Source organism: Heterobasidion irregulare (genome assembly GCF_000320585.1).
Source record: "Heterobasidion irregulare TC 32-1 unplaced genomic scaffold scaffold_13, whole genome shotgun sequence".
NCBI lineage: Eukaryota > Fungi > Basidiomycota > Agaricomycetes > Russulales > Bondarzewiaceae > Heterobasidion > Heterobasidion irregulare.
In genome coordinates, this window is record NW_009258209.1 from 1,164,901 (window position 1) to 1,180,293 (window position 15,393).

Below are 15,393 nucleotides of genomic sequence, written 5' to 3' on the forward strand. Positions count from 1 at the left end.
GGCGCGATTCTCTACACGATCATGACTCACAATTTCCCTCTCGCTATCCGACTCCCTCGCCTCTCCCATTCTGTCCTCGTCTGCACCCGAATAGCCTGTTTGTCTATCTTGCCTGCCGCATTTCGCGCTGCATACCCCACCCGCGATTAACATCAGTACCACATAGGCACCCCACCGAAGCTTACTGCACTCACCCAGTGCCTGACTCTGCACGAGCACCATCACCGGTACCGCATATGCTGGAAGCCTGGAAGAACGTTCAAAACTTAGTCGACGCTCTCTATTTCGACACTGTTACGTGGCATAAGCGTACTTAGAGCGCACGCGTTCGATCACATCTTGCTCGCTCAGCTGCCTCACGTCGTCCTGCGAGGCGGACATGGACACGACGGCCGCAGGCAGTTCGCCGAGGCGTTGATCTGGGACGGCAACGGCTGCCGCTTCTCGGACACGCGTGTCGGTGCTGTAGAGTGCGTCTTCGATGAGTGTCGAGTGCTATGCAAGAGAATGGAGACGGTGTCATCCAAATTCAGAGCAACGACACGATTTATTGAGCCGGGGCTTACGATATTCTCCCCACCTTCGATAACGATGTCCCCACATAGACGCAGATATGAAAGAGAGCTTTCAGCTCCAAGCCACTGGATAAGAAGCCAGGAACCTTACCTCGAACAATCATGTCTTTGACTACGCATAGAGGAGAGGTTAGTACACGTACACCGTTCTTATGCTGGATGCTTCCAGGTGAGAGTGGCTCACGTCTATCTTTGATATACAGGAATCCCTCTTCGTCGAGCATGCCGAGATCGCCGGTGCGGAACCACCTGTCAGGCGTGATGGCCTTCGCCGTCGCCTCTTCAGATCAGACGCGCCATCGTACTTTAGGCTAAAATCCATGTACCTTGAGGAAGACTCACCGTGATCACCGACATAGCAATTCATTACACTCACACCGCGTCTGTATATCCACCTCAGGAGTTAACTTCGACACCTCGACGACTATAACATATCCATCAGACTTACACCCATATCTCGCCCACCTGACTTGCAGGGAGGGCTTGATTTGTGTTTGGATCGACAATTTTGATCTCTGTGATAGGGGACGGGAGCCCACTACGACGAAAATTTACAGCAGGTCAGCAGAATTGACATGATCTATTGTTTTCGTGCGAGATTCTGACGCACCATGTGCCCGGCCTCACAATACAATCATTTCCTATGATGATGCAATTCGTTTCAGGCCTGCCCATACTGGACAAGTCAACGCCAATACATACCGACCACGGCTGTCACGAGTGCAGATGTCTCCGTCAACCCATACGCATGAATCCTTCAATCCAATCCACAGTAAGCATCAATCGGACCTCAAGCGATCACAGAAAGAGGTGTCACGCACAGCACAGCTCCCGGAAAAGCTTTTGCGAAATCTGCGAACATGCTAGGAAGCATCGGCGCCGCTCCGGACGTCGCAGACTCGAGTGCTACTTTGCCGCCCAGAGCACGGATCATGTCGACGAGCATGACAGGCGCTCCGGCTGTCTCTGTGATGTTTTCTTGGGTGCAGAGACGCCCAGCTGAGGTGAAGTGTCAGTCAGCGTCAATCTTTCGCGGCCAGAGACTGATAATCTTGAACAGACAACCTTCTGCCACATCCCACTGTCGCGCAGGAGTCAATTATTAAAACTGGGGGCAATATGCCGCTTGGCCGTACCTTGCGCATCAAAACCAGCTTATTTCCCCGAAACATGTTGACCATCTGGAGTGACGTAAGGAGAGCGCGAGTACGTTTCGAACACAATCAAAGCGATGCGAGGGCTCCAACATCATACAATCGCACTCACCACATTCGTCGTAAGCCCCTGCACATGAAACAACGGCGCGGTGACTAGGAAGCCGCGTGCTGGTGGAGGAGAGCTGGGTGCTACAGGTAACTCCTCGCCGCGTCGGAGAGCGTACAGAAGCGCGAGGTATATCCCCGTATAGGTGTTGCTGATGAACGCCCGTTGCGAATTGAGCACGGCCCTTGGCAATGCCGTCGAGCCTGAGGTGAACATGATGGACGCATCGTCTTCCGGCCCGCACGGGGGCTCCTTGGTCCAGAACGCTTTGTTCGCGCGCGCGCCAGTGAATACTGCCTGCCAGAGCACAGCAGACGAATTTTCCAGAAGAGCTTGATCTGTAACTCGTGCTACGATGATGCTGGCAGATATATCGGGGAGGACGTGGGACAGGACAGTCAATCGTTCGTGGTCGATGAGGAGAAGTTTCGGATTCGTCAAGCGGAGAGAGTGTGCGAGGGACTTAGGGGTTTGCCAGGCGTTGAGGTAGGTCGGGACCGCTCCTAGGATAGCGCAGGCCCAGAACGCGAACACAGATTCGGGAAGGTTGCGCATGCAGATTGCGACTTTGTTCGTGACGGTCATGATAGTGCGTAGGTGTGGAGAACATTTCAACTCAATGGTTGATCACTTACCTCGATCGCCTTTGCGGATCCCATACGTCAACCACAACGTGTTGGCGATATCGAAGGCAAGATCACGTGTATCTGCATAGGTGTACCGCTCGCTCTCGAAGATGACATACTCTCGGCTGGCGAAGTTCTGTACTCTCTTCAGGAAAAAATCACGCAGATTCTACGGACTTTGTCAGAGCCTGTCTGGTAATTCATGTCAATGATGGACGGATCGGGACTCACAGATTCCATATATTTGAAAACAGGCAGCATACGTCCTTCAACGGCCACCCGGTCTAGTTCGAACGGCATACCAGACGCAGTTAAAATATCTGTGCATTGTGCGACCGTCCTTGCTGGCTGCCAGGAAGTCATCGTATCAAGCTTCTTTCTGGTCAATAAGTGGTGGTGTGCCTGGAGAGATGTGGGTGGAATCCAGAGATCGTAACAGACGCTATATCGTTATTTTAAACTTTGTGTGAGCATAGCATTTCTTCTGATCATCAAAAATTCTGTCGTTAGCTGAAACCGCTGAGTAGACGCTGGACAATATCCTTCCAGATGGACATCACGGAGCTAGGCGCTCGGTGGGCATTGCACTAGGGTAATGTCAGCGAGAACTTAGACGATGGATCTCCTGAAGTGCCGCCTTCCCAATGCAGAATTTCCTCGCCTATCTACCTACCACAGTGACGTAGGCAACTAGCTCCATATACGCCTGACGAAGTCTTGCACCCTGCAGCGATGATGCAACTCTGAGTTCCACAGTGTTGTCGGGGAGCTCTGGGGAATTGCGGACGACGCCGGTAATTCCTCAGGAATATTATAAGTACATGTTTCGCACAATGAGGCAATACAGGTAAGTTTCAAGGATTCGATAATGACGTTGAACCCTAGGATCAACGCGTTGAGTTAGGTAAGAGTCCTGATTCATCGATGGATAAAACTGTACCCGAATCATTTTTGCATGTAGTTCATCGACGGCCTTCTGCTGAGGAGCATGGTATAAATAGGAAGCTGTAGTCATCACTCGTCCAGTATATATTTTCCCAATATCTGAGAGGGTCCAATGAAGCGCCCTGGTCAGCACGACATAGGCATCCACCAACGAAGCAATCAAAAAGCTCGCTGTCAATGGTGCAACGGTCGTTCCCATCGACTGATCCATCTAAGGCTGCCCCGACTTCGGCGCTTGTTGGGGTCGACGTCGTAATCTGTACCCTTTCTCCTGCCGCCTTACAAGAGCAAACGGCTCTCGCGAAGACTGCAAAAGCTGCCGGCGCGAGACTCTTTGGTCCATCTGAGTTTGGACATTCGACGGAGAACGCAAATGAAGACCGCTGGCGGTGAACAAGAAAGTTTAGAGCACTATGCGGGCTGGGCATCCCCTACGTTCTGTTTTTTTACTGGACCCTTCCCTGACTTTTGCTTCACCCCGTAAGCCTTCAGTAACGAGCTCATCAGGATTAAGGGCTTATTGTCGTCTCACGCACTTTCCTAGGCTTTGATTTCGAGAATGCGAAAGTGGTTGCGGGCAGAGACAGCAATACACTTATTTCCCCTTTTTCTATCAGAGAAGATTCTTGGGCGTACTTTCCCTGTAAGGCGAGCGTGCGGTATATTATCAACCAATACCAATCATCTGTGGATGGCTCATAGTATTTACATTCAGTCCTTCAACGATATCTTCAAATCCTGTGAGGCAAAAACTGGGAAGGAGTTAGAGGTCACCTACAAGTCAGCTCCCGAACTGCAAGCTGCTCTCACGAGCAACCCTCACAATCTCGAAGCCTCCTACATTCTTTCTAGTCCGTTAGAGGGAGAGCAGTGGGGAAGTCGGAGGATGTCACTAACGGAGAGTTCCCTGATTCCAAACCAGTCAAAGTCATTGATGTTCTCGTCCCACAATCCGATTCACGAGCACAGAGTCATTTGTACTGTTTTATGAATACCACCTGAGAGCCCAGATGATGATCAAAGGATGGAATCAACGTGTCACCACAAATCTATTGTTCTAATTTTGAAAGCAGCGTATCACCAGTGTGCCACCACAGCCCTAATAGACTGATCGTGATCGTGATAAGATAAGAGTACTCGTACTCACCTTGCTCCATCACTGCATCACCCTTAATCACTGCTATAATCAATAATGTCAGACGACATACAAATTACTATCAAACAAGCGCAGGCCATCGTGAACGAGAATATAGACAAAAGCAGAGAAATAACTCGGTTTGAGGAGTATTTGCAAACACCACATCGGTCAGCCTCTCGTTTCATAACCTCAATCATCACATTCAAAGTATTCTCCACGGTCCAGACCAGGTACTAAATCATACCTCATCCAAACACAAGACAACGCCTACATCCTGAAGGTCGCACAGCCTTCTGACTTGTCTAGCATCCCGTCATATGGACCAAACTCACTGGCCGTGGAATACAGCCTTGTGACTAATCTACGAAAAAACACTTCTCTCCCTCTTCCAACCCCACATGCACTCGACGAGAGTCGTTCACTCATTGGATACCCTTATTTCCTTTTCGCCGCCCCTGCGGGCAGGACACTCGCGTCGACGCGTGCCCAACTCACTACACGCCAAAGCCTCCAGATCGACCTCCGCATTGGCTCGTATCTGAAACAGCTCCACGAGGTGCAAAACGATTGGTTTGGTCAACCTAGACAAGAGCATGACGAAATATACAGCTGGCAAGAAGCGTTCACATCACTTCTCGAAGATGTACTCCTTGCAGCCGAGGATAAACACAAGACAGGAAGTCTAGGTGTCACGTTGCCTATGGGGGACGTGCGTCGATACCTGTCGCGAGCGATCGGATTCTACCTGTTTGACGACTGCGAAGTGCCATCTTTTGTGTGGTTCTCTGGGTGCGAGGACAATATCTTTGTAGAGGTGACGGACCCTGAGGCAGAACCGAAAATCACGTCTTTGGCCGGCTTTGATCATGCGTTATGGGGCGATCCGTTACTAGAACGGTTATTCATGGACCCCAGCGCTGCGATGTTGGAAGGATATGGCGGTACGCCGGTCATTTTTCCAAGACAGAAAACCAAAAGAATTTGGTACACACTTTACATGGCGTTGTTGGTGTTGGTCGAGGGAGATGGAAGAGAAGGCATGGAATCGTGGGCGAGACAGGCGGTCGAAACGTGTCTGAAGCAGCTGAAGGATGCAGCGTGTTATTAAGGGATACGATGTACAACGATATTAGAAGGGAAGGGCCATGTCACGAAAGGTGCCATGTTTTCGTCAACATTTCGTCACATCGGCGTACTAGCTTCTGAGGATCCAGGCGTTCCTTCAGCTCCTGTCCCTAAAACATTTTCCAGCTCTTCCTCGTCGTCTGTGCTCCCATGATCGCCTGGTGTACCTGACTCTGTCCTGGAGGCAGGCTCCACGCCCTGCATGGCCATCGGATCCCAATCCAGCTCTTCCGGCTCCTCCTCATCAACTGCGACTCTCTCTCGCCAATTATACTTTTCGCGCAACATCGCAACCGCCCGAATAGCTCTGTCCGCCCGACGATCGTGCTGATCTCGGATTTCAGCGCACTCGCGAATAACATCTTCGTGCTCGGGTTTCGGTCTCGTACTCGTTCCAGGTCCGGACGTGGGTGCGGACATACCGAGTGCACCGCGCGTTTCCATGTGCTCTGATAACCGACGAACCGCCGCGCTCTCCAGTCTCAGTACATCTGTCGTTTGTTGATTTCGCAGAAGCGGAATAAAGTCATTGTCTAGCTGGGTGTCCGAGAGTCCAACACGAGGGTGTAATGCGAGCCGTGCAAGCCCGCCTTGCGAAGCGCCAGGACCATCGACTGGTGCAGATCCAGGTACAGACAAAAGCGCAGAAGAAAATGTATGCGTCTGCGAGAGGAGAACGGTGTACTTTGATAGTATCTCAGGCCATGGTGGCATGACATGCGCGCCACCGTATTCGATAGTCCATGCAAGGGCTTGTATAGATGAGATTATCTGGTTTGCTTTGAATCTCAGGGATTCAAGCTGCGCAATTGGGAGCGTAGTGGGATCAAACGGAAGCTCGGGGTTCGGAGGAATCGTGGGTGCCTCTGACATATCAGTGTTTGATTGCGTGATGGTAGTAGGCTGAGTTCCCAGGACTTTCAGCTCGATATATTGGTATTGAAGGCGAATGGAATGAAGATGACAAGTACTCACAGAACCGAGTATGCCTGACTGCTGGCTCCGTGGAGCACAGATGTCCAACGGAGTATCGGCACCACAAGGAGCGAAGAATGATTGGTAAGGGATTAGTCAAATAAATATGATGGCCAGTAAATTTTGCGTCGCGTTCATCAACACAAAAGTGGCGGGCGGCAGACGGGGTTTGTTTGGCCTTGTTGATTTTTAAGGCTGTTACCAAATATACTCAAATACGACGCATTATTTGCCTTCCAAAGCCACGGCTTCCGATGACAGAATCAGCTCGCCGCCACCGTGAGCTCGCGGAAACTGGTGCGTGATTTACGGACGTGCCGCTCATCAGCTTTTCAAAAAGTTGTTTCAGTGCCCCATCATGTTGCCTTCTTCAAGTCAAGCTTTCCCTTTCTCCGGTGGCGGTGCACCAGCGTCTTTCTACCCAGTTCAAGGAGGATATCCAGACATGACATTCACAGATCAGATGTTCCCTGCTCAGCTTCTTCCTGATCAGAATCTCGACCCAAACTCTCCCGAGCTCTTCAAGGAGAACATCAAATTTGTTCAAACACATCTAAGACATGTGCAGTCTTTGGCGCGTGATGTGCTTGATGGCATGTAAGTCGGAAGTTCGATCCTTACAGCAGCTGTTCAATTCAATTTGAATAGAGAAAGAGCTTATGAAGGTCAAACGAACCCGACGCAGACCGCAGGTTAGCGCCACTGCTCCTCATTACACGAGATTTCTAGTTTTCACGTGGAGTCTACACCCCAGCTAGCATTGCCGCTCTAAAGCAAAGCCTGCATAACTTGTCTGACGTTCTCAGAACTACCGGTGTCGGTGCCTTACCTCTGATATCAATCAACATCGTACATCCCTCTCAGGAAGAACAGCTTGTCGAGCAGACGACAAATGCTATCAAGGGATTATTTAATCGTAACACCAGGAATCAGGAAAGCGCAGCCGTCGTTGCCAGCCTCTTAGTCACGCCAGAGAGCAGTCTCAGACGATAAAGTATAAAGACGCTGCCTAATCCGCCGTGACTTGAGAACAGGAGCGAGACGGCTCCTAAATTTTGCGCTCACGTTGAGTCCTTCGAATGCACCTTCATCGTATATGTAAGCTTGATGTGCTGACTGCTTTTTTCTACAGGTTACCGATTACAGATAACTCTGGGATATTGGAAGAGTTCTCGTTGCGGTCTAGACCTTGTCACCGACATTGCCAGCCTTCGCAGATCGTGACCTAGTATCGGCATGTACATACCACCCTTGGCTTCACGTGCTCAAAATGGAAGGTTCCCGGTGCACAATGGCATTAATCTCCCCTAGACCATCTTCCCTTCAACATAATTGACGAACCTTGTCTCCTCGACATCCTTAGGTAGGAGGCATTGTATTGGCAACCCGTCTGGGGTGCGTCTGTGCGTTTGCTGAAACCACTACAACGTTATATCCTTGGATGTACTACACTTGTCTCGCGGTGGTTCGTAAGTAGATATCATTCTCATTGAAATGTCCAGTGAAACTGAAAATGCACAAAATATGGCTCGAGGATGGAAAGAATTTTCCAAAGGCATTCAGCAACGTCAAAAACCAACAATAGTTGTCCCTTGCTCGGTCAATGGAATGGTATTCTCTGGTATGTTAGATGCTCTGTCAAACTGGATGGCCTAGGGCTCATAGCCGACCCGGGACAATCAAAGCTGCGAAAGCTAATTGACATGAAGTTGCATCCGTTCTAGACACGTGCCTACAGATGTTGCTCGAAATCAGGCCATAACCGGAAGGTGACGTAGAGCTCGCAATTCATTTCTTTATCCGTCTTGTGACATGGCGGGACGTTTGTTCTGTAAGTCGGATACCGATGATGGAAGACGACTGGATGCAAATGGCGTCGACATTTTCCAATCATCCAACCTATATTTGACTTGGAGTCTTTTCCAGAAGACCTTGACTTATTGTTTTCGCCGGGGTTTGACGGTCCTTCTGATATCACCTCAGGTCCGCAGATCAGACTGTAGTATCACATTGACGACTGACCTTCCCCTCCTGTCATTGAAGTCAACTACGTATACACGTCACCTTTGAATTCCAATCATTGAATTAGTACGGCTTGAAGAAAGTCGCGGACAGACACTGCACCATTTGACTGTCTTGCCTGTTGCTTGCAGGTTCTTCCATTGATACTGAATGGTGATAAAATTGACCGGAGAGCTTGCTCGAACAACTATGCATTTCCCTCTGCTTTTTGCTACCGCATTCTTTGCGAGCGATGTGGTCGCTGCCCGTATCATTCTCTCTCCCGTCGATGACTATATCAACAAACAGTACCCCCTCTCGAAGAAATTGCTCCTGGGCAACATAGGCCAACCCGTCGGTGCTGCCGTACGTATAATCTATCACAACATATCTATACCTGCTGAGTACTTCTTATAGCCTGGTGTGACCGGGGTCGCTGAGGCGAGCAACACCAACCCCCTCGTCAAGTTCACATGGGTCCGGGACTCAGCGATGGTGTTTAAAGCCCTCGTCGATGAGTTTACACTGGGCACCGACGACTCTTTGAGAGGCATCATAGACGAATTCTCCCTTGCCCAGGTTAGAATGCAGCACACCGAAAATCCAGCCGGCTCAGTCTCCACTGGTGGGCTTGCTGAGGTTAAATTCAGCCTCGACCTTAAGCCCGACACTGGAACTTGGAGCCGCCCACAGAATGGTCAGGATTAGGCAGCTTCAAACCCAAACTGGCTGTTCAATCTCTTCCCTTGACAGATGGTCCGCCCCTGCGTGCTAATATCTTGATTTCCTACGCGGAATGGCTCTTAGCGGGCAAGAACACGTCCTTTGTGGAGCAAGTCTTGTGGCCGAGCATTAGCCTCGACATCGACCATGTGATCAATCATTGGAACGAGCCATCGTGAGTACTTGCTATTGCATCATGGCTGCTTTTCAAAAACTCAACCCCTTCTTCCAGCTTTGAGCTGTGGGAGATCGTTTGGACGGACTCATACTGGACTGCTGCTATGCAGGCTCGTGCTGTGTATACAGCATTCAGCCTTGGCCGCAAGTTAGGATACGACGAACAGGTCAATCGTTGGGAGGCTGTAGCAGCGAGCATTTTGTGTTTCATGCAGGTGAGATCCCTTGATGATAATTTACATCTTGGAGTTTACTCAGGATGCGCTGCTAGTCCTTCTGGAAAGAAAAAGAGGGCATTGTGGCTAGCACTACAGTTCGGGACCGCTCTGGTGTCGACTCTGCCACAGTTCTCGCCTCTATCTACAACTGGGATCCTGCAGCTGGATGTGATCCTCTCACGCTCCAGCCTTGCTCAGACAGAGCCTTGGCAAATCTCAAAGCTGTTGTAGATGGCTTCAGATCTTACCCAATCAACCCGAAGGAGGGAGCTGCAGCTATCGGCCTCTGGACCGAAGATCAAATTTACTTCCATGTCTGTATGCTTCCTGCAATTGCCGTATACTTCGACGTTGCTGATGCTATGTTGAACTAGCCCTGGTACCTGGCCACCTTCGGGGTCGCAGAACAGTTATACGATGCACTCATGTCTTGGGATCGCGCCGGAGAAATTACTGTGACATCGACATCTCAGCCATTCTTCCGCCAATTCGTGTCAGGCATCAGAGCCTCGACTTTCAAGAAAGGAAATCCGACTTATAGGAAGATTGTGGCTGGTGTACAAGAATTCGCCGATAACACCATCATGATTGCGGCCAAGTACACCGGCGCCGGCGGTTCGCTGCCTCAACAGTTCCACAATCAAACTGGCGAACCCGTTGGTGCATCAGGTTTGTCTTGGAGCTACAGCGCCTCTGTGACCGCGTTCAACGCTCGCAGAGGCCAACGGCCTGTCTCGTGGGGGGCCAAGGGCCTCGTGCGCGCCGCGGCGAGCAGCTGCAATGGCAATGTTGCCGCGGCTGGGCATGAAGGTGTGGGACACAGTGAGGATATAGAGGGCGTTTTTAGCAACGACGAGATAAACTTGTTGGAAGGTCTCTACCGGGAAGCTGAAGTCGCTAACGAGCGATACTACACATATAATCAGGGGTCTTTGTTCGAGAAGGTTTATCGGGAGGGCAAAGGTTTTGTGATGAATTATTTGGCTGACTATTACTGAACAAACCGAGTAGTGTTCATGTCAGACGATCGGATTTGTCGAATTTCTGTTAGCTACGAATCTCCATGTTTCTGCCAAACTGCTTTCAGTACCATACTTAGCGTCGCGCGCGCAGTGAAAGATAGTGTCCTCAGGCAGGGACATCTCTAACAAGAAGAAAAAGAGACATGATCTTCGTATCGCCAAATGCAATGCCACTACAAGTACGAATCCTAGAAAGAAGTGAGATACGAATCATCAGTGCCCGTTGTAGTCGAAGGGACCACCATGCGCTGCGGTCATGTGTCCATAGGTCTGCTCTGAGGTGTCAAAAACAGCCATGCATTTCCAACAAATATGCCTCCCGCATCTGCCAGCAAAGCAGAGGTGTCAGCAGTCAGAAGGAAGAATCGGAGGGGTGGGACATATTAAACGCACCGACACGCGATGTGGTTGCAACCATCGATACGCTCAATCGGGATCTTGCACGCGGGGCAATGCTTAACCCCGTTCTGCCCCGCCCACACTGAAAACAAGCGCTCATTTTCCTTCTCTTGCACTTTGGCGCGCTCGCCGCAGCTGAAACTCTCATGCGCCTCTTCGTGACACGCCGTACAGACCGCTCCAAAGCATGACGGACACTCGACAAACGCGCCCTCGCTCCCTGGCGTACTTGCGCGATAAATTTGCGTGCAATCCGGAGTGGTGCAAAATTTATACTCGTCAGTGTGGCGCTCGAGGTGCGCGAGAAACGCTGCGCGGAGGAGCGCGTCAAACGCGTGCTGCGCTGGCACAAAACGACGAATGACGGGAATCAGGATCGGCGAGCCACACTGCGCACCATTCCCCATGCACACAAGGGGGAATGTAGTACGCGTGGCTGCCGTTGTGAGGAAGTGACGCAGGCAGTTGGTGCAGTAGACATGGCCACAGGCGAGACGCTCGGGGTGCGCTGGCATGTCGACGCACACAGGACACACTTCCTCGCCATTCTCTTCGGCATCTCCCACAGTGCGCTAAGGTTTGTGTGTAAGCGATTCCGCGATCAGGCGGTCGAGCAGTTGACGCGCGTCATCTCCACCGCGATAGACCATGGTGGGTGGGTTAGAGAAGATATCCAGCGTTACTGCGGCCTCGCCAAGCGCATCAGTCAACGCATTCATTCCTTCCCGCACAAAAAACCCGACGGACTGTCTCTGCAGCACAATCTTCACCTCGAGCGCCTCAAGCCGGTCCGCCTCCCGAATGATAGCTTCGCGCGCACGCTCTATAACAGCAGCCTCGCCGCAAAGACGAAGAGTCTTGAGACGCGTATCACAGCGCACAAAAACATGTCCATGCGTGAGGACATCGGCGAAGAAGCGACGACCATCCGAGGTGGCGAACGCAGGGTGCCACCGGGCGAGCGGCACGCCCGCTGCGAGCGTTTCCACGCGGACTTTGAGTGCGCCGACTGCGCGTTTGTCCTCACCTCCGACGTGAACGAGCACAATCGCGTCCTTAGCTTTGCCCTTAGCCCTAAGATCTATGCGCACGGATGCTGCGGCCTTGTTCTGTGTGTCAGCTGTGAGTGCGTTCCATGCCAGGAGCTGGGCCTCATGTTGCTGGGCCGGCAGTCTGAGCGTGTATCTGATAACATCTGGGAGCAGTAGGCGGGGTTTGGGAAATAAAGATGATTGCAGAAACGATGAAAGTGCGCTATAGGCTTTCTTCGCGTCCGCTCGTGTAGCAAAGGGCACCTGCACAACGACGATCCCATTAGACGCGTTACGAGAGACCACCTTGAGCTCCTGTAGTACACCTGGAGCACCTAATGCTTCTAGTCGGAGGCGCAAGAGAAGGAGGGCGGAGTCAAGGTCGTAGTCCTTGGGCTTGAGAAAACGCAGCGCAGTTGAGCCTGTGAATGTGCGCACTGCAGCGTGTCCCGCAGGAGAATCAGCCGAAGGCGGGAGTCCATGAATAATGATGGAATTATTGTCATGCGAGCTGGCCATCCATCTAGCATTTGGTGGTGGCCGATTCATGAAAGCTTTGACCTGTCGTCCATTGCACATCCGCCCGTCCAGCGTGCGCACGTGGTCTTGTGCTTCTTGTAATGTAGCATAGGATACGACGACACTTACTGACGGTGCGAGCCACGAAAGCCTCAGTACGTTAGGATCGCTCTCCGGCGACGCATCCATGCCGCCCATCGCGCCATTCTGCCGCACGACAGCAGTCAGCTTAACCATCTGATCCCGCACAAGAGCCTCGCCGGCGCCTAGCGTAGCCACGGCGCGCACACGCTCCTCCGCCACATCAAAGATTACATTCGCTTCTTGATTGTCATCACCTCCCGGAGTGGGCCGAAGGCCAAGCACACGGAAGCGGCAGGCTTCAAGTCCTGCACGAGTGAACATCTCTTGCACATCGCCACGCGTCGTGTCGGCCGGCAGACCACTGACTACGACGCTGAATGAGTCAAAGCCTGTGATGATACGTTGCACGCCTATGCCAGCACCGAAGATGACCATGGTCGAGCCGAGCATGACTTGTTGTAAAGTCACGGCGGTGTCGTCGTGCAATGACTTAGGATTCAATGGATGATCAACAACGTGCGAGAACTTGCATTTGACACCTCGGTTGCAATGGCCTTGGAGGAAGAATCTACATGTTTGAAGCTGCTGCGGCCCACGAGGTGCAATGCGGCCCGTTTGAGGTTTCTGTATCTTAGATAGCAGATGCACTATAAATATATAGACGACATATATGGGTGAAAAGAATCACGAACTTCGACAGGGCTGTGTGACATGGAACAGGCCGCGCCCTTCTTGCAATGACCCCTCAGGTAGAATGGACACGTCCGCGGAATCTTGATATCAGCGTCTTGCGTGTCTGTCGTTGTCGCATTGGGTTTATATTCAATATCACGGATTTCAAGCTGGGGAAGAACCTATACTCAAGTATGAGCGAGGTTCAGACGTGCATAAAAAATGAGAGTACCTGGGGGCGTGCAGGTATGATAGCTCGGGGTTGCTGAGGAACAATTGCACGGGGGCGTTGAGCGGGGAGTGGGGGCTGCGTTTAAAGTTGAAGTGAGTTCTGCCCCGGTGTGAAGGGAACACGATAGGCACGCACTCGATTCGGAGGTTCTGGTGTTGCGACTGCCTTGGGAAATGTCAGTTGGGGGTGAACAGGAAATTTGAAGATAGTACATACAGGAGCAATCGCGGTCGCTGGTGGAGGAGGAGGTTCAGGCTGAGAGTGTCTTTGACCCATACCGGCTCAGGTAAGTGTTTTTCAGACAGTAGAAAATTGCAGATACGGTGTGAGTGCTGGGCTCAGGGAGCTGGCAGCAGGTGAGTGAGTGGCGAGTATGAGATGAAAGAGGTTCACAAAGGTCAAGTGCCATCAAGCGCGGTCAGAGCGCACAGGACATGAGGCAGTCCTTCGAGAGGAAGGTCCATGAAGGTCCATGTTGTGCCTGGTTTGCTCATGTTAGCTACGGGTTCAATGGTCTGGGACTCCTAAGTAAGAACATGCATGAGGCAATCGTATCATCAGCTAGGGGCTGCTAGGGGTCGGCCCGGGTACTAAGATAGTTGGACAGAGAAAGTCTTTATGCAACTACAGTGCTGTGAGCGCGTTCAGACAACCATCCGTCAGAGACTTACGTTCCGCTAATTTTGCTGCCCGGAATTGAGCGATATTTCAAGCCGCAGGTCTTGACCGGGTAACACCACTCAAAAGCCTGGAGCCACTATCAAAAGAAAAGAGCATAGACGAGATGCAAGCAGTTAGTAGTTCGGCACGGTTTCAATGGAGCGGGAACGAGCGTGAGAGCATACCTTCGGCTGCTCCCAAGCAGCCCGCAGGCGCTCCAGCGCGGTCATCTTCGAGTCACTCTCTCCAAATAGACTACATATCTCACTCAAATATCTGCGGTTTGAAGAGCCGGAGATTCATGGTGGACAAGCATTTGAACTTGACACATGCTGTCTCGTAAATGGCTATCAACTGTATCGTTGTTCGACTTGTCGTCTGCCGGCTGCACGCGTATGCGGCAGTCAATAATAGGTTTGGACACTGTTTTGACCTTGTCAAAGAACGGATAGCGACGGTTGTAATCATACGTATGTTCTTTGGTTTATTTCTTTGTTTATTGCTTTTGCCTTGCTGACTCTGCCTTTGTGTTTGCTCAGACCTGTCTCAATCCTTGAAAAAAAGGAATCATCCTCGGTCTTTACACTAATGTACAACCCCACGTTTGATCAACCAACTTGAATAACTACTGGTAATCCTCCATATATACGCTTTCAGACAATGACATACAACATATAGTGAACGACACCGTGTATCTCATTGAATCGTGCGGTATCACCCTCGATGGACATATCAAGACAATCCACTCATCGTCCTGCATCGTGTATATCATGCTGATACCAATCACAGCTCATGGAAACATGATAGCTGATTGAACGACTCATCATGCAAAACTGTCAGGTCGCGTGCGAAAATTGGGTCCGGTCAGTGGCGTGACCGTCAGCTTGTCAGATGCACAAAGCCGTTTAGCCTTCGAGTTTGCATCCTCGGCAGCCTGGAACTGACCTGGTCCTCTTGTCGCATCAGACCTTTGTCTGTTTGCATCGCGCATGTTCTCATGCACACAGA

General features: G+C 51.2%; 9 protein-coding genes across 9 annotated transcripts; 5 read left to right on the top strand and 4 right to left on the bottom strand.

Annotated features, from left to right (window-relative positions):
- Positions 1-26: 26 nt before the first annotated feature.
- On the bottom strand, positions 27-2,827 carry acs6 (expressed putative fatty acid biosynthesis enzyme; the record flags this gene model as incomplete). Its single annotated transcript, XM_009554213.1, has 15 exons — positions 27-127; positions 195-247; positions 314-495; positions 567-631; positions 760-855; positions 918-958; positions 1,024-1,113; positions 1,186-1,216; positions 1,278-1,330; positions 1,397-1,574; positions 1,641-1,656; positions 1,712-1,756; positions 1,842-2,404; positions 2,474-2,633; positions 2,696-2,827. The coding sequence occupies 15 exons, from the start codon at positions 2,825-2,827 to the stop codon at positions 27-29; spliced, it is 1,806 nt and encodes a 601-aa protein (XP_009552508.1).
- Positions 2,828-3,769: 942 nt separating this feature from the next.
- HETIRDRAFT_437183 (uncharacterized protein) lies at positions 3,770-4,400 on the top strand (the record flags this gene model as incomplete). The annotated part of the gene is made up of 3 exons (XM_009554641.1): positions 3,770-3,889; positions 3,954-4,068; positions 4,112-4,400. Exons 1-3 carry the CDS (start codon positions 3,823-3,825, stop codon positions 4,398-4,400), a joined length of 471 nt encoding a protein of 156 aa, XP_009552936.1. The 5' UTR covers positions 3,770-3,822.
- A 201-nt stretch (positions 4,401-4,601) lies between these two features.
- HETIRDRAFT_107919 (uncharacterized protein) lies at positions 4,602-5,655 on the top strand (the record flags this gene model as incomplete). Its single annotated transcript, XM_009554642.1, has 2 exons — positions 4,602-4,714; positions 4,773-5,655. The coding sequence occupies 2 exons, from the start codon at positions 4,602-4,604 to the stop codon at positions 5,653-5,655; spliced, it is 996 nt and encodes a 331-aa protein (XP_009552937.1).
- Positions 5,656-5,882: 227 nt separating this feature from the next.
- HETIRDRAFT_39330 (uncharacterized protein) lies at positions 5,883-6,777 on the bottom strand (the record flags this gene model as incomplete). Its single annotated transcript, XM_009554191.1, has 2 exons — positions 6,648-6,777; positions 5,883-6,545 (listed from the first exon to the last, which is right to left on the bottom strand). A coding segment is annotated over exon 2 (663 nt), but the record flags the coding sequence as incomplete, so codon positions are not given.
- A 333-nt stretch (positions 6,778-7,110) lies between these two features.
- On the top strand, positions 7,111-7,640 carry HETIRDRAFT_330950 (uncharacterized protein; the record flags this gene model as incomplete). Its single annotated transcript, XM_009554643.1, has 3 exons — positions 7,111-7,244; positions 7,296-7,339; positions 7,402-7,640. 3 exons carry the CDS (start codon positions 7,111-7,113, stop codon positions 7,638-7,640), a joined length of 417 nt encoding a protein of 138 aa, XP_009552938.1.
- A 459-nt stretch (positions 7,641-8,099) lies between these two features.
- HETIRDRAFT_39327 (glycoside hydrolase family 15 protein) lies at positions 8,100-11,237 on the top strand. Its single transcript, XM_009554190.1, has 11 exons — positions 8,100-8,116; positions 8,191-8,268; positions 8,333-8,630; positions 8,691-8,735; positions 8,801-9,014; positions 9,066-9,345; positions 9,402-9,546; positions 9,604-9,763; positions 9,820-10,080; positions 10,141-11,113; positions 11,182-11,237. The coding sequence occupies exons 5-10, from the start codon at positions 8,820-8,822 to the stop codon at positions 10,762-10,764; spliced, it is 1,665 nt and encodes a 554-aa protein (XP_009552485.1). The 5' UTR covers positions 8,100-8,116; positions 8,191-8,268; positions 8,333-8,630; positions 8,691-8,735; positions 8,801-8,819; the 3' UTR covers positions 10,765-11,113; positions 11,182-11,237.
- Positions 8,142-8,371, top strand: HETIRDRAFT_331329 (uncharacterized protein; the record flags this gene model as incomplete). Its single annotated transcript, XM_009554644.1, has 2 exons — positions 8,142-8,268; positions 8,313-8,371. The coding sequence occupies 2 exons, from the start codon at positions 8,142-8,144 to the stop codon at positions 8,369-8,371; spliced, it is 186 nt and encodes a 61-aa protein (XP_009552939.1).
- On the bottom strand, positions 9,900-11,702 carry HETIRDRAFT_482267 (uncharacterized protein; the record flags this gene model as incomplete). Its single annotated transcript, XM_009554645.1, has 3 exons — positions 9,900-10,080; positions 10,141-11,113; positions 11,182-11,702. The coding sequence occupies 2 exons, from the start codon at positions 11,700-11,702 to the stop codon at positions 11,002-11,004; spliced, it is 633 nt and encodes a 210-aa protein (XP_009552940.1). The 3' UTR covers positions 9,900-10,080; positions 10,141-11,001.
- Positions 11,703-11,759: 57 nt separating this feature from the next.
- On the bottom strand, positions 11,760-14,615 carry HETIRDRAFT_456115 (uncharacterized protein; the record flags this gene model as incomplete). Its single annotated transcript, XM_009554646.1, has 7 exons — positions 11,760-13,445; positions 13,514-13,675; positions 13,726-13,800; positions 13,861-13,886; positions 13,942-13,958; positions 14,397-14,482; positions 14,571-14,615. The coding sequence occupies 7 exons, from the start codon at positions 14,613-14,615 to the stop codon at positions 11,760-11,762; spliced, it is 2,097 nt and encodes a 698-aa protein (XP_009552941.1).
- Between the last annotated feature and the right edge of the window lie 778 nt (positions 14,616-15,393).

Bases quoted from the DNA above. Each gene is read 5' to 3' on its own strand.
- HETIRDRAFT_39327 (XM_009554190.1), top strand. From the start codon at position 8,820: ATGGTGATAAAATTGACCGGAGAGCTTGCTCGAACAACTATGCATTTC. The intron at 9,346-9,401 runs GTCAGGATTAGG...TTCCCTTGACAG, and splicing joins TTGGAGCCGCCCACAGAATG to ATGGTCCGCCCCTGCGTGCT. The intron at 9,764-9,819 runs GTGAGATCCCTT...ATGCGCTGCTAG, and splicing joins GCATTTTGTGTTTCATGCAG to TCCTTCTGGAAAGAAAAAGA.